The 16127-nt window shown below is 39.4% G+C and overlaps 1 protein-coding gene and 1 long non-coding RNA gene across 6 annotated transcripts in view; one reads left to right on the top strand and one right to left on the bottom strand.

Moving 5' to 3' along the window:
• Positions 1-576: 576 nt before the first annotated feature.
• LOC143169051 (uncharacterized) lies at positions 577-5562 on the top strand. Its single transcript, XR_012996843.1, has 4 exons — positions 577-751; positions 1410-1523; positions 2942-3019; positions 5499-5562. It is a non-coding gene; the product is annotated as an uncharacterized LOC143169051 (long non-coding RNA).
• Positions 4011-16127, bottom strand: part of VPS13D (vacuolar protein sorting 13 homolog D) — a 110812-nt gene continuing 98695 nt past the window's right edge. For all 5 annotated transcript variants that reach the window (XM_076356196.1, XM_076356199.1, XM_076356195.1 and 2 more), the window contains 3 exons: positions 10964-11095; positions 6484-6724; positions 4011-5693 (listed from right to left, as the gene is read on the bottom strand). In XM_076356196.1, the coding sequence (XP_076212311.1) occupies positions 5562-5693; positions 6484-6724; positions 10964-11095 (505 nt within the window). In that variant the 3' untranslated portion in view covers positions 4011-5561. The remainder of the gene's footprint in view (positions 5694-6483; positions 6725-10963; positions 11096-16127) is intronic.

Here is a 16127-nt window from a genome sequence, read left to right on the forward strand (position 1 = left end):
TCCCGATTCCTTTTTTTAAGGCTGTCGGAGCATGGGGCCAACTACCAGTAGGCTGTAATATATAGGCTGTAATACCAGTAGGGAATTGGACGTGTTTTGGTCCTAGCCCTGCATTTGATAAAACTAAGCATCATAATGTGTACTGATTAAGAGTCTCCTATCACGCCTGACTTTTACAGAAGTCTGGACTGGAATCCAATGCTCTGGGCACAGTTTGATCCTGCCCCCCCCCGCCCCCTCCCCCCCCCCCCCGCAAAAAAAAAAAAAGACTGTGTTCTTTCTAACAACTATGCTTTGAAGAATAGAGGAGCTTGGAGTATGGCCATCACTTTTCAAGATACATTTAAAAAAAAAAAAAGGTATGAGTATGGATGTATATACATACATGTGGGGCGGAGCATGTGTGTGTGTATATATATTAAAAAAGACGAATATAAGCATGCATGCACAAACACAAAGAGAGTGTTACTCTTCGTAAGAAACCAAGTTGTGTAAGTGGATTTTGAGCAATTGTTGACTTAATTAAAATGTGTTTTGGTTTGGTTTTGTTTTTTTTTTTAAATATATTTGCAGCAGCCTGTAACCTGAAGAGAGTATACTCCTTGAAACCTGCTTTTTCAGACGCAGGTACCAGAGGTGAAATCATTGTGATCAGCAAATACAGGCATGTTCTTCTTAGAAGAGAAGCAGAGCAAGCAAGGTTATTCCTAGAGGAGTCATCATCTAGTGGTTCGTGCACTGTAGGAAACAGGTCAGTGCTAAGCTGTGTTACAGAGAAAAAAAAAAGGAAGTGAAAAAATATATATAGTTGGCCTAGGATCCTAGAATGTAAGTATTTTATTGATGAGAAAAATAGATAAATGCTGAAAACCATCATGCATTCTAGGAAATGGGATAGCAAATAGATCAAAACCTCCTTGTCATAGGGAAATGTTATGATAATTTTCCTGTTTTGAGATGTGGACCATTTAGCCACTTACATTCTCTCCACAAAAATGTAAGCACTGCACTTTTTTGGTAAACAGCATTCACAGCTTAAGCTGTTCCGATAGTATCATCTAGCTGATTTATTGGAAATCTGTTCAGGAGCAGAAGGACAGGAGGGATGTGGTTCACATCGTGCACACCGTTTACCTCATTTCAGGCATACCTCATTTTGTATTTCCTGTTTCACTGCCTAGACTTTATTTATATATTTATAAATGGCTAAGTTTAAGTAGGTAACAGAATTGTTTATGATCCAGTAATGACTGTAACAAAAAGTCTGTGTCAGCCTGATCGTACCATGGTAAGATGCATAAGTACATGCAGAACCTCACTCCTGGTTTGAGTAAAGTGTCTGAAAGTTACCAGACTTTTTTCCAGTTTATTCTGTGACTTCAGAAAGTGATTCATTTCTCTTCTCCCAGAGGCAGCAAGTGGGCAGACAGCTTATCTACTCATCCCACCTGTACTGTGCGAGATCCTGCTACCAGCTGAGGACTGTCTCCAGGAATTACATGTGGCTACAAAATCATGTATTGGTGAGTGGTGTGGGGTTTGCCTCTTTTAGCAGCCATATTATGCATATGTTCCCTGTGTCTTTATACTTTTGCATTACCAGGTTGTTTACCAGTAATACTGTTTCCTCAGTGAAAAGGTCTCTTAGTGGCCTTGTCACATTCCTGTTAGCTATGAGCATATCATAGAGCTGACAACAATAGGATCCAAAATAGTAATTCTCCATGTTTTGATTGCTTTGTCAGCTACAGGGCAGCAAAATGGAAGTTTGCAGCCACAGCTGTGGATTTGGTCAGAACAGAAAGGACTGTTGTAGTTCTGCTTGTTCAGAATTGCTTCTAGACTAAAATGACATGGCCACCTGTGTTCTTCAGCCTATCATCTTGCACGTTAAAAACTTGCTTACCTAATTCAGTCATAAGTCTGTCTCATTTTAGTGACAGTAGAATGCATGGTTCTGGATAAGCGTTAGAAATATTAGGATGCATAAAATTATATTAATGCCTAAAGTGCCATTTTTTTTGGCCATATATCACTTGACTTAACTAACTCTGGCATTGTATAGCTTGGGTAGGTGACATGTACTGTGAGGCATTACTATAGCACAAAAGCATTTAGCAGCCGTGCTGGTCATCCCGAAGTGTAAGAAAGATGTTTGGATTTTATTTTACAAGATGTGCTTTTTCTTTGAAGTTTAACTGGCTTAGCATCTAGATTTCCCACTCTTAAATGACCATCATCTCAAATGCAGATTATCTGAGTGTCCAGGACAGAGAAATGCAGCGTAAGTCTGGGTTTGACCTACAGTGACAACCAACATTCCAGGGGGTTGTCCAGGTTTTACCGCAAACATCAGAATTAGGTGATGTAAGAACAGTCTTGAGGGCTGTTCTGCCACTCAAGAGGCATGTGTCCAACTTCTTAGCGAATTATTCGTTCCTGGCCTCTACAGTAATTTTCTGTTCCCGCACATAATGAATGGTTTTGCAAGCAATGGGCATATGAAGAGTGTGGGTGGAATCAATTTATTGCACTTCTCCAGAATTATGGTGAAATAACTCTTATGTCAATAATCTTTGTTTTGCATTTCTTCAGAGCAACTCCAGCGAGAAAACAAAGTTGGTCAGGGCAGGCAGAGAACAAGTTGTACAGTTCTCAGCAAATATAGGTAAAATAAAAGCTAACGGGCTGAAGCAAAGTATTTCTACCTCAGCATATCACTGCATGGGTTATAGGGGTTTTGAAATACTACCTGCATTGTTGATGGGTTATTTAATCTTTATTAGAGTGTGAAGGTGAACAGCTTTTTATAAAGACTTGAGCAAAGAGGCATGAAAAAGCATTGTCTTCCCTGAACTGTATTGGCTGTATGCTAAAGACAGTGGGCAGGGGGAGAAAGCTGGGTTGCTGTCTCTCATCAGTGAATTTTTTTCCTCCCCAGCTTCTGAAATTTGAAGACTGAATCTGCTTTCATTGCTGCAGCAGTCACACCACCTTCAGTCCGGTTTCATTGGAGGAGGTAAGCATACTGTCTTCATAAGGCTCGGAATCTGAAGAACTTTGCAGAATTTGGTAAATGGAACTATTACATTGTCATGCCTGCTTACAGCTTGTGTTTGAGTTCTTAAGAATTTGAGTGAAAGCTGGAGGCTTGCACTCAGAAATAGTTTACAGAGGCTGTGGAGACTGAGTGTGGCTCCTGGAATCTGAAAGTTCTGTTTATTCACTGAGTAATAACGTTAGTAGTGCCAACAGCAATAGGAAGCCCACAGTAACAGTGCTGAAATTATATAAAAATAGTGGGGTTACAGCAATAAACAACATCATTTGCCCTTTTAAAAACACCAAGTTCTGATTCAGTTTGTTTTGGAATGCTAAATAAGGCAATATGCTGCTTTCAACTATGGCTGTACATCGCTCCTTGCGATCAGCACTGTGTGCGTACCCTTAAGAGAAGACTTTGCCTTGTCTATAGACGAGTGAGCAACTTCAGCCACCGTACTCACGAGGAGCATGATATCATCAGGAACAGTAGCGTAACACACTGGAATGACCTAAGCCAGATATGGTCCATGGTACGCATACGCATCTAGGCTAGTGGGTACGCTTTCAAAGGTTTAAATAATGTTCTGTTTAATCGTTGCCAACGGTCAAAAGAACAGGTTAAGCACAGTCCAAAAGAAATAAACAGATACACAAATTAGATCCATTAGCTGCTGTGGCTCCTTGAGTTCAGGTAACTCAAAGGGTGTACTATCAAACTACTTTTCAGGTGTTTGCATGTCAGCTCTTTATGGAATTGTTATAAAACTTGAGTATTGAAGCCATTCTCCTGTAAATTCTCAACACAGAGCCGTGAACTACTTTTTATTTTCCTTTCCCATCTACTTACCATCTTTAGCAGCTAGATATTTGCTGCATTAAAAAAGAATTTTACAGGGGAGAGAAGCAGGGAGTCTGGGTAGCAGAGTCCAACAGGACTGACACGTTAAAGCACTGTTGAGCCAATGCACTTGTTGAAGTCCTTATTTTACTTAAAAATTATACAGAGAAATATACAAAAGTGATGCATTAAATCAGTTTCATTTGCGTAACGGACCTTTATGGATTTTAATTTCCAGTCACAGACCATACACACATCGACTGATACCACGTTTTCTCCTTACACGATAATCCTCTGCCTTTCACTTTACAGGAGCTGAGAATTGGTTTAATTCTAACCTTCCGTTTAAAAATATTCCTGTATGCCTTTATGAAAGGATATTAAAAGGTAAACTAAGTTGAAAGTAGTAAAGCTATAGTGGGCTCCTTACTTTGAGTCAAAGGTTTACAAAATATGCTCTCAGAATGTAGGTTACTCAGCAGTTTTAGGAAAGTTGTGCCGTAGTGCGCGCAGCCTTTCAGCACAGTTGCTGAACTGTCTCCAGGGAGCAAACGTGAAAATGAGATTTCCTAGTTTTGGTGAATAAAGGTATACAAGTACACGCATTCCTCAATCATCATCTTGGTTAGTCGATGAGACAAATACTGATTTGATATACAGCATTTGAAAAAGCATGTTATTTTTATTTTTCAAAAAACTTAATTTTGAAGAGGTTGTCATGAAGACACATGATGTGGTGATTTCCCCACCCACCCGGCATTTCCAGTGCTAGCAGAATTCCACACTAACCAGCCAACTATACACCCTTACTCAGCCCGAGTGAAGGAAAAAACTGAAGTTAAAGGTTTCAATTTCCAATGCTGCTCACTTGAACTATTTAAAAAACAACCTAGAAGCAGGGGCCTTCAGAGGCGCCGACGTTGCTAGGTTTGAGTGCTGTATTCAGAACAGAATCAGGTTCTTGTTTGCTAATATTTCAAAAAGGTACTTGAATTAGTGAGTCCTCACTGCGATATTTAACAAAATGCAATTATTTTTGTTAAAAACGAGGATGAAATTTCAGTGGAACGCTAGGCATATGTGCATTTAGCTGCAGTAGTGATTTAAGGAAAAACACAAAACCCCCAACAACCAACCCCGAACAATGCACCCTGATCACAGTGTTAAAGCACCAAACTACAGGATGTCTGTGCTCCAACAGCTGCAATTAACTCCTGATTTTATTGTCTTTTTTAAACTTTGATCTACATTCCTGCCCTGTAAAAATCAGCTTTCTCAAGGAAAAAAGAGAGAATGGCTAGTTTCAGGTAGTGCAGTAAGACTCAGTATAGCTCCTTTAATTTCTTTACATAAGTAAACAGACTTCTATTTATACCAACACCCTGGTCTGTACTTTCTTATTTACATGAAACACTTTTACATATATACATGTTAGCAAAATACAGGGCTTCTCCCAGAACCAAATGCATTTCAGCTCTATCTTCTGTTACACAACTAATGCTTTAAAATAAAAAAAAAGGAAAGCCCACCTCACTCGTTTTCTTATGCACAATGATTCCCTTTAGCTAAATACTAAAATCGTATTTATTTCCTTCCCATGTAATACCTTCTCTAGTTCCAGAGCACCATCAGCTCCAGACTGATACTTGCAGTTCACTCTGGCAGTAAGGAAGAGGTTTCAAGAGTCCAGCTCTAATTGTTCTTGATTTTCACTCAGTCTTAACATAAGCTGTTGTTCGTAATAAAGGCTCTTTGCATAGTTTATTTCTTGAGATAGCTTTACTGCAAGAACTTCAGATTTCACTTTCACCTGCAAAAAGAAATGATTTTTCTTAATGTGGTACGGCTATCATCGAAAGCAGAATATATTTATTTTTTACTACTTCACTAACTGAAGGGATTAGGTTTGAAGTCTCCTGGAACGAACAGAAATGTTTCAGTGGAGATTCCTTCTCAGTGCTGAGGCTGAAGTAAGGAAGAAGTGAGAGAGGGAGAGACAGGTAGACAGAGAGAGCACAAACATCTTGCAATACTCGAAGTTACTTCCTTTGCTTCCCCTCCTACCTTTTATCTGGCTTGTCTGTTTGGAATGTAAACTGACGTGGGTCAGGGGTGAGCTTGTAACCTTGTCTGTAAAACAGACGCCTGAGCAACTACTGTAATGAAGCAAAAAAACCCCTGTAATGGGTTTTAGAAGTGAGAGTTCTGATTAACTTCTACATGCATGACATAAACACTTTGCAGTAAGAAAGGTCTATGTATAGGAGGAGAAGACTAGAGTAAATAGACAGCAAAGTACCTAAGTTTCATGTATGCATTGTAAAGTTAAATACACATTTCCTACTGTAACATTTCTGCTTGCAGGAGTATTTTAGATTTTGCCATCAGCTTTTCTCAGGAGTTTAGGGAGCAAGGTCTATGGTTACCTAAACCTTTTCGGCAGCAGCTATTTTCACTGCTGACAGAACAAAGTTTTCGTTGTTATGCAGCAGAGGAAACCAAACACTAATGACTACAAACACTTTCAGCACCAGTACGTGTATAAAGGGGAAAAGAAACCCCCCCACACGTGAATGAAACAATAGGTGCTAGGTCCTTACCATTGGTTTTTGTTGTGATGGGCCTGGCATTGCGACACCACTACTTGTATTAACAGCTTTCTTCGTCAACTGTATATACACGTTCCCATGGTCTTTTGAAACAAGGCAGTGGTAGAGATCATCATACTTGACTTCTAGGAAGATGGCCTCGCGGTCTGTGTAATCACCACTCTTTAGGAAATAAACAGCTTTAGATGAAATGAGAACACAATAGCTGTCTATGTTCTCCACTGCTATGAAGCTGCAAAAAAGAAAAAAGGAAAAATTATTCACTTGAAGCTTAAAATAGTAAACTGACAAATGTCTTCACCTGTTACGTTTTGAGTGATCTTTGGAAGTCTTTCAGAAAAATTAATAGCGTAACATGTACAATTCATCTGTAATTAATTTAAACTGTTCTAAAAATCAAGCTGATGAAGTACCCTCTCACCCAGTTAAAAAAGATCATGCTGTAATCAAATATTAGCGCTAAATGCCTGGCTTCTAGCTTTGGACACGAAGAGGGCATATAAAAATACCCTTTAACAAGGCTTAAGAAGAGTAATTTTCTTGCACTGGAACACTGCAAGTCCTAATAAGTTTAATTGTGAGTTCAGTTCCATTGCCGATACGTGGAAGGTTTGCAGACATTTATGACAAGAGCATTATCCTTCTACACATTGTAAACCTACTGTGCTTCCTTTTACCACACACCTCCCTTGCCTCGGAAAACAAAAAACAAGTTTAACCTGCTGCCTGGATCAGTAGCTAGAAAAGAGAAATTAGCTGTTTAACACTGGGGTGAAAGGTTAAGCGGCAAGCAGGTTTCCCCAGAGAGATTAGTCTGAGTGATGAATAGTGGAGGTAGAAAAGAGTGAGTTAAGAATATTGAGAATTATGATGGCTGAAAAGGTTGATGTGTAAAAAAATAGCAGTAAGGAATGCAAAAGCGAAACAGATATTTCACACACAAATGCTTCTCCTCCACTTCTGATTTACTACTGAAATGAACCTCATTAGTGGGTTTTTTAAAATGCTGAAAAATTCAGAAAATTAAGTATGAAATCGTAACTAAGAAAGACTGCTAAATAGAGTAATAATGAATGCTCTGTCAACAACCCACAGCAGCCGAAGTGTATCTATCTGTAAGATTCTCGTGCTGTCAGGTTCAAAATTACTATTTTCTGAACTGTTGCTTGTACAAATCTGTCTGCTGTTGTCCTAATACATTCTGCAAAATGCTCCACTGTCTTCGAAATCAATGAAGATTGTTGCTACTAAGAGTTTTTGTTAGATCAGAAAAGCTTACCATCTCTAAAACTACTGTCGGCTCTACCGTTACAGTAACACTTTGCACAAATTACTCAGAGCTATAGCCAAATAAACCCATAGCTATAAATGGAATTTTAATAGCCAAAAATATTTCAGGAGGTCAGATCATGGTTTCTTTTTGTGGTATAAAAGAATAATTCCAGTAATTTTCTATTAATAGTCCTCTGAAAGATGGTATTCTGCACGGAACTTGTCTTTCTCCCTGCCCTATGCCTCCTAGCCACGTCAGCCGACAAATGCTCTTGCTTCCATAAACTTGAGAAAGGCATACGCACTTACTCAAGTTAACAACTAATACTTTCATTTAAGTGCTGAGAGGAGCACAGCCATCCTATTAAAAAAAAGGCCTGTAAGGTACTTTGTCCAGATCTAACCTTGGATGAAACTACAGGATAAGGATAATTGAATTGTGTTCCTTTAAGTAAAACAAAGCGGACAAAAATGTGTATTTCAGCTTAAAAAAAACCCTAGGTGAAAGACAATGTTAACAAACACAGTTACTGAAACTAGCCCCTCAGTTTTCCATCAGAGTTCAAACACTTCGAGGTAAGGTTTTTTGTCTTTGAAATAAGTTAATTAGGATGGAGAGTGATATTTTTTATGAAGTGTCATAGAAAACTTAAATTTTAAAATAGAGCAGCATTACAGCCTGCAGAATAATAGTCTTGTTCCTTAGGACAGGCACATAAAAGCAAGTACAGTATTTTACGGAGATCCTAGCTTTGACTCGGGTCAGACTTCCACTAGAAGTGGAACCAGAGGAAACTTGCTGGCACATTGGCTTTCTTTGCTTCTTTTCCAGCGGGGAAAGAAGATTAAAAGGTGATTATCAGAACCCCCTAATACTGTATCACTCTCCTTAGCAATTGGCACAGCAAAGTTGAGAAACTTGAGCGGGTTTTGTATGCCCACAAAAGCAGAACAGCTGTTTTCCTGATGTATGGTATTACAGCCCGCTATACAGGGGGCGTCACGGAGAGAACTGAAGCACTAAAAGCTACTACAAAGTTCAGTGGAAGTAACTGGGTAATCAGACTACAGGTTTGTATTTTCTCCGTAAGAACAACAGATTATAGATCTCATTTTCCATACAAGATTTTTACTGGTGTCATGTATATATTTTGAGGACTGGAAACAGAGGTCAGTGATTTAATGGTGAAGCACAGAAACATTAGCTAATTTGTAGTTCAAGCTCTACATTTTGTTCTAAGTTTGAGTCATGCATCATTACCCATTTTCTCTTGCCAACTGTTACTTTCTTCTCCGTGTCTAGTTCTCAAAATGGGTATTTAACCTTTTAAGATACTACTTCAAGACACTTTCTTTTTTAAACCCATATTTCTACACTATTAAAAAATCTCAAATTAATAAAATGAAAAATTAAATGAAACATGATCCAGTAGAACAAAGTAGAAGCAACCAGTTCTCTGGAGAATTTGTGGGTTTTTTAACAACATCAGGAAGTAATTACACAATATTTTCCAGAAGTGAAACAGTGAGCCTAACTGGAAAAAAATGTGGAAACATTTAGTTAGAACAGTAGAGCAAGGTATTAAACCCCCTTTTATGGATTTAACTCTGAAGGAAAATATGCAAATAATCAGGTTTTTAAATGTGTTTCTGATTATGATACTAGGATAAAAGTCAGAGGCATAATTTTGTACTTACTTTCCATGACAAGAAACACTGTTTTCTTGTTGAATGATGTTCCTAATGGTGAAAGTCACAGTGACTGAACAGTGTGACTCAATGACAAAAGCCTACTGATCTGCTTATGGGGTACCCTTGCAAAAAGGTGACAATATTTTCTTTTGGTCACAAATTGCTCTCTTTCAATTCTCCCTACCGAAGAGCCAGACTGTATATGCATAAAGACACTTACATGAGATGAAAACATGATTAACAGGAGTGTAAGATCACAGGGCCGCAAGCAAGTGGCAGATTACAAACTCTTCCTCACAGGCAGCTGAAGGTAGAATCTAGAGTGGCACGTGGCTTTCAGAGCCTGATCGTTGACACTGGTGAAATTAAGATAGCCTGCTGAGTTGGCACCTCCCTCTACGAGCTTCACCAGCGACAGTGCTTAACTACTTTGCCTTGGCAGATACTCTGATGGATAATAGATGCAAAACACAGTATCTTACACTCTCCACTGAAAACAGCTGTTCAGGTAACTGTGGTAGAGATCGGGTTAAGTAATGAATTATGCCTTAAGACCCCAATCCAACAAGCTGACGTCTCCTGTAGAAACAAACGTACAGTATCTTCCCCTGCGTTCACTCTATGCAGTTTTTTTTCATACTCTCAAACCTGACCACTAACAACATTTATACACTCTTTTCACTTGCTTTCATGAACCCATATCCAGGGCATTCAAACGTACCCATACAAATTATTCAGTATTGACTTTTCGGGGGGGGGGGGGGGGGGGAATTTTGCAGGTTATTTTGGTCATTAACTGTTAACAGCCGTAGCTTAGGAATAACATGTGCCACAGGCATCTAAGTTAGCTTCTCTCATATCTAAACCAGAGCCACCTCAGAGCGCGCTCTGTGCAGGTCAGTGGTGGTTTGTGTATTGCCGTCACAGAATCACTAGCCACTCTCCTAGGCTTTGGGCTGTGAGAAACAGACGATAAGGGACAGATAGATATGGGAAGAGATACTAGTTCTGCCTGTGTGCACGGTACAGAGGAAGAGGAGTACAGGGTTAAAACATGCACTTGTTTTATCAATGCAGTGGAGGATTGGACATGTATTACACGTGTTAAATGGACTGATGATTACTTAGAAACTTCCTGAGATTCCATCTTTTGTAATGATAGAAGGGGACCAGGAACATTAATAGGAGCAGGAGTCAACAAACCAAGGCTCCAATTCTTCCACAGCCCGTATGTGATGTGCGATCAATGGCAGTTGGCAACAAGTGAACCAAAGGAGCCCTGTGGCACCTGCAGTGAGGTTTGTATACAGCCAGTGGACAGGCCACTGTGGAAGTCATCAGGTGCTCATGCTGTGCTGCTAATCGGTACCCAAGAGAAAACAAACAAAACATGCCTGTGTGTGCGCACGCATGTGTAAAGCGGTTTTAGTCCCTCTTCCGCAAAGACATGAAGATACAATGGCAGCAAACAGAACTACTTAAAGTAAGTGTGTAAGTCCGTACTTACAACTCATCTTGGATGTTGTCAGTCAGTTTGAAGAGCTGTTCTTGTCCTTCTGCTTGACTTTCTAAATAGCGGGGCAAGAGCCCTTGAGGTCCTCTACAGCAGCGTGGCTTTCTCACTCTCTCCGCTTGTGTCCTACATGCAAAATGAATGCAGAAAAATGACTTAGTGCAACAGCAGTGCTTTTCCTTCCACTTAAACCTGTCAACACACAAAGTTTTATTTATTTTGAGATACAAGGTGTGACAAAGCCTTTAAAAATACAAGGTCTTCACAAATACAGCATATAGATTCTGTAAAATCTGTAAAAACTCTTAATGAGTTTTACCCATTTGACTGTTTCTTCTCACTTCTCTACAGAAAATAAGAGTGCATCATCAACCTAGATAGAGCTCACACTGATGGACAGAGTCAGTAGTTTGCAAATTGATGGGTTACGGAAATAGAAACGTGCAGTTAAGACAAAAGAAAAATCCATGGTTAATTAGAGTTTCCACAGTAGGGTTTAGCATACTTTACTTTTCTCGAGCGTCTGTTAAAAAATGACAATAATAAAAGACACACGTGTGTGGCCTAACAGACATCACAGGTTGATACTGGCCACGGTGCTAAAGAACTGCAGGCTAGGTTCCTCCCTTAGCAGTATTTTGTTAAAAAATAATATTCTGAATTCCTTTAAGCTTTTGGAACGCCCTACCCCTGAAGAGTTGTGTTACAGGCTGCCTAGCCCCGCGTTAGTCTCTGTCCTTTCCCAACAGCATCCCTCTGGTCTACTGCATGCTTTTTTGTATCTCTTTCAGGCTACCGCTTGTTAGCAATTTTCCAAGCCAAACGCACCATTTTTGATTAGTGCTCTCTACTTCCCATCTTGATGCTTTGTACAGATCCTGTACAATAAACTGCTTCTATCCTTTTTGATCAAAAGACAGGAAAAATATCCCATGTAACAACCCGTTTTCTTTTTAAGCTGCTTGGCAATAGCACACAAGCGCACTTGCCTTCTAAGCTTCACTTTCTGCAGATGTTTTCTCTGGAGCCTTGTTTCTTGCTTACCTTTCCCTTTCAGCAGTCCTGTCCCAGACGTGAAAACCACCCAGCCTTTAAAACTTGTTTTCCTTCGAGTCTTTGACACCCTTGCCTTTTAATGGTGACAGGCATGGTTTTTTGCCCCTTCCCTTCTTGGCTGCAGTAGATGTTCCTGGAACAGAATCTCTTCGTCTCTATTCATGACTTAGCATCATCTTTGCTGCCCTCCCATTTGGGTGACTGGCCTCTCAGTGCGTTTTGGCTATCGTTGCTCTGTCTGGTATCAACAACGCATTTTGCAAACAAGGTACAGAAGCCAAAGATACCGGCTTTCCAGCACAGCAGAGAAAAACAACAGCCAATTTATATTTGTCATACATTATGACAATCTGGTAAGTTCTGATTTTCTTAATGAGATTATTACATCCCTGACCTGCGTAACAAATTACAGTGGCTCAGAAGTAGTGCTTATTGCTGATCCTCTTTGAGAGAAACTTCAGGAGAGACAAAAAGCTCTTGACTTCACTTCAGCTGAACTATGGTTACACTAAGATGGAAAGTCAGTTTGTCAGCAGGGAGGATGAAATGAAGAGTGGAAATTCTCCAGCTTTTATAAGAATGCGAAACAGAGCGGGGGCTTAAGAAACTGTAACAAACGTTATCATTAATAGTGCCAGTAAAATGTTAACAGTCAAATTTTCAGTTTTACCTCTGCTGACAGATGTTCTCACTGCTCTACCTATCCTGCTGCACTGCTTTGGTTTTGGTTAGACGTTCATTAGTTAATTACAGTGTTATGCATCCAAGCTAAAAAATACCAGTATGAAAATTGCCATTTGCCACACAAAGGTACTAAGTTTTCCTCATTTGCAAAAAGTGCAATGTCTTAAAACTGTATTCTTCCATTAGTAGCATTTCTCTGACTCAGAATAACCTAAACACTAGGTAAATTCACATATATAATGATTCTATGATTCTATAAATAGATGACTTCTACAACTTATGTATGACTTAAAACTGTTCCACTGAATAACAGCTGTATGCAGTGGTTAGAACGTCACTATTAAGTACGATGACTCTAGAGCAAGTCACCTCTCCTGCCCCTCAGATTTTTAGATATAAACAGAATTCATCTGTACCAGGTACAGTACGTGACAGTATTGTTATCTTTCTGAACCTACACCAAAGGTGAACAAATAAGTGCCTGTTTTTAGCTATCAGATTCTTACAAAGTAGTAAACAGAAGTATGCGTTTGCCTTCATGAAATGCAAAATGTTGTGGCAAAGTTCCAAAGAAATTAAAGGGTCCCAACCAGTGTTATTCACATCTTGCTGTTTGTTCTACTTCCTAACTTCCAAAAGCAGTAAAATGGCAAAATTTCACTTCTCCAAGAAGCCCCCATTGGGGGGGGCTCTCTACAGCACCTGTAGCTTCTATTGACAAGTTTAAAGAGTGAACGTCTGAAGCGTAATGTACAGTTTTTAATTAACTGTTGGCCAATCAGTAACTTTTTACTTAGACACTTTCCTGTCATGCATTCAGGAAAGTTAGACAGCCATCCGTATGGGAGTGAGCAACAACACTGCCTAACGGTTTTTACATTAACCATCTTTCAGATAATAAACATTCAACTGTGCTGTTTTCTCTAATATTCTGTAGTACCGTGAGAAGAGGTATCTGAAGCACTGCAAGAAAGACTACTGTAAAAATGAGGAAAGAATAGGGCCTTTTAATCAGACCTGTTCCATAGAAACCAGAACATCAGCGAACACTGGTTTGGTTTCTAATGTCTGGCTTAGAAGCAGGTCAGAGAGCAAGTACTAGTAGTACAAAAGTACTAGGCACCACAATGAATTTCTGGAAGGGTTGGCAATTTCTGAGTTGTGGGTTTGGCTGTGGGTTGTTTGTAGGTTTTGTTTTTGTTTTTAAATGGAAGAAGTACTTAAGAGTCCAGTGCTTGCTGTTCCCACTGCTCCTCCATGCTAAAATGTTCATCCTCGTGATAAAAGAGAATTCTCATCTTCATAATAAGGTCAGCTGTTTTTCAAGTAAGTGCCACTAGAGCTAGCATAAATTGCATTGATTTAGTCCATCAGCCCCTTGGCAAACTGGTCTGTTTGGTCTGGACAGCTAAAAACATTCCACATGACTTGATTTTTTTAATCTAAAAATTTGTTCTACTGTCTCAAGTTACGTTCTGTAAATAATAAGCAATGCTGATGAAATACAAAAAGCTGAAGATTTGTAAAGCAGAATGAACGGTGGTGTGCCCACATCTGTGTTACATTAAACATGCACTCAACAGATTTGCCGATTCTTTTTTAATAAGCACACAAAGGCAATACAAGACAGAAATGCCCTCACGTCTACTAGTCACAGCAGGGAAGAGTGCTGCTGAATGAAGACACAAAGAGATTGGAAATCATGTCACAAGGTTGAGGCACACACTGCAGTTCGTCACTGTTCAGACGAAGCTGAACACTGGAGAATCTCATTTCAGATGACTGTATGCACGCTAAAAACAGTTAACAGTGTTAATTGGTTGGCTTTTGCTTAACAGTTCACAGAATTCTTGTGATTCAGTTGATCAGTTTTAGGCCAGAAGTTTTGTAATTGAGCAGATCACTGACCCACTGATGTAAGAAGTTGTTCACGTATTATTGGTGATAATTATTTACCAACTTAGATCGAAAAAACTCTACAAGAGACATCACATGGTTTACAGAATTACTTTTATCCTTGTTCCTTCACTACACGTTTACCCCTGTCAGGTACTCTGTCAGCTTTACACTATCAGGTACGTAGAGGTGATTCTTGCTGAGGTGCATCAATACACAGTGGTTTTGAGAACAGTAACCTTTACTCATCTTTGAGTGTCTTTGGGACCTAAAAAATTTCCTTGAAGTGTACCTAGATTGCTTTGACAAAAACATTAAAAAAATAAAAAATCAGAAGGTATCAGGCTGTCAACAGATGATAGTCTGTGAAAACAAAACACTGCACTTCTAAAATTATATACAAATAAAAGTGTGTGTGTGTTTTTGCTATTACATCTTTCAGTTTCCTCAGTACCACACCTAGAATTATTCAGAATAAAACAACTTTAGGAAATTTAGCAACTTCTCCTGAGAGAAAAAAAGCAACAAGGAAAACCCTATGACCGACACAGCAATCACTACAACTTTTCATTTAAAATGCTTATCATCTGTGAAATTTCTGATCTGTCCTCTCAGTAAGAGAGCAGCACTGGCAACTACAAATCTGTTCAAAAAGCCCAACTTGAGCATGTATACAGATTGTGATCCGTAATTGGAAGAGTGCAAGGACACCCCAAATCCTGCACAAACAACAGCTCTAAGTGCGAGGAGATGCAATTCCAGCATCTGAAACGAGTATTTAATGGAAGACGCTCTTCACAGAGACTTCACCTGCTGTACTGCCTGCCTGTCACCAAAACCCCGAGCCCACTGTAGCTGACAAACACTGCTGTGCAAATCAGCCGTGTAAGCCCTCCAAAGAGATCTCCCTGGCCACAGGGCTCTGGGCTTTCCCCCACACTCTCTAGTAATAATTTTCTTCAGCTAGACCCAGTTCTTGCTGCCAAAACTTCCAGCAACTGTCATCAATGTGTCGCATTCATAAAGGTGTGCCAGTTTAACAACCTCATCATTGCAACCCACTTAAAGCAGTAACTTACTGGTTCTGGTACAGCTCAAATTCTGTCAGTGTTTCCATTGTAAACTTGTTTTTTCAGGTTTGCATAAAATTTATTGATAAAAGCCTGCTCTGGGCTGTAACTTGGCATACTGACTTTCAGCCTGGGAACAATTTTTATCCCCTTGAAATACTTATAAAACAACCTTAGTTCAAACAAAGGAAAATTGGCAGGTAATATAAGCCTATGAAACAATCCAATTGCTGCTAGTATTTTGAAGAAATAATATCAAACCTGTTACTTACTTGGCTCCAGAAAAAGTCTGCTTCATCAATACAGGGAATGCTTTGTCTAAGGAGGCTTTAGTGCATTTCAGACATTAAGTAGTGACTTAATCTGATAAGTTAAAGGAGGAATAGCCTTACATCTTGTATCATAAAATATGCAACAACTAAAATACCCACTACAGTTGCTTGAGTTCAAGA

The sequence above is a fragment of the Aptenodytes patagonicus genome, chromosome 19 (genome assembly GCF_965638725.1).
Source record: "Aptenodytes patagonicus chromosome 19, bAptPat1.pri.cur, whole genome shotgun sequence".
NCBI classification, from domain to species: domain Eukaryota; kingdom Metazoa; phylum Chordata; class Aves; order Sphenisciformes; family Spheniscidae; genus Aptenodytes; species Aptenodytes patagonicus.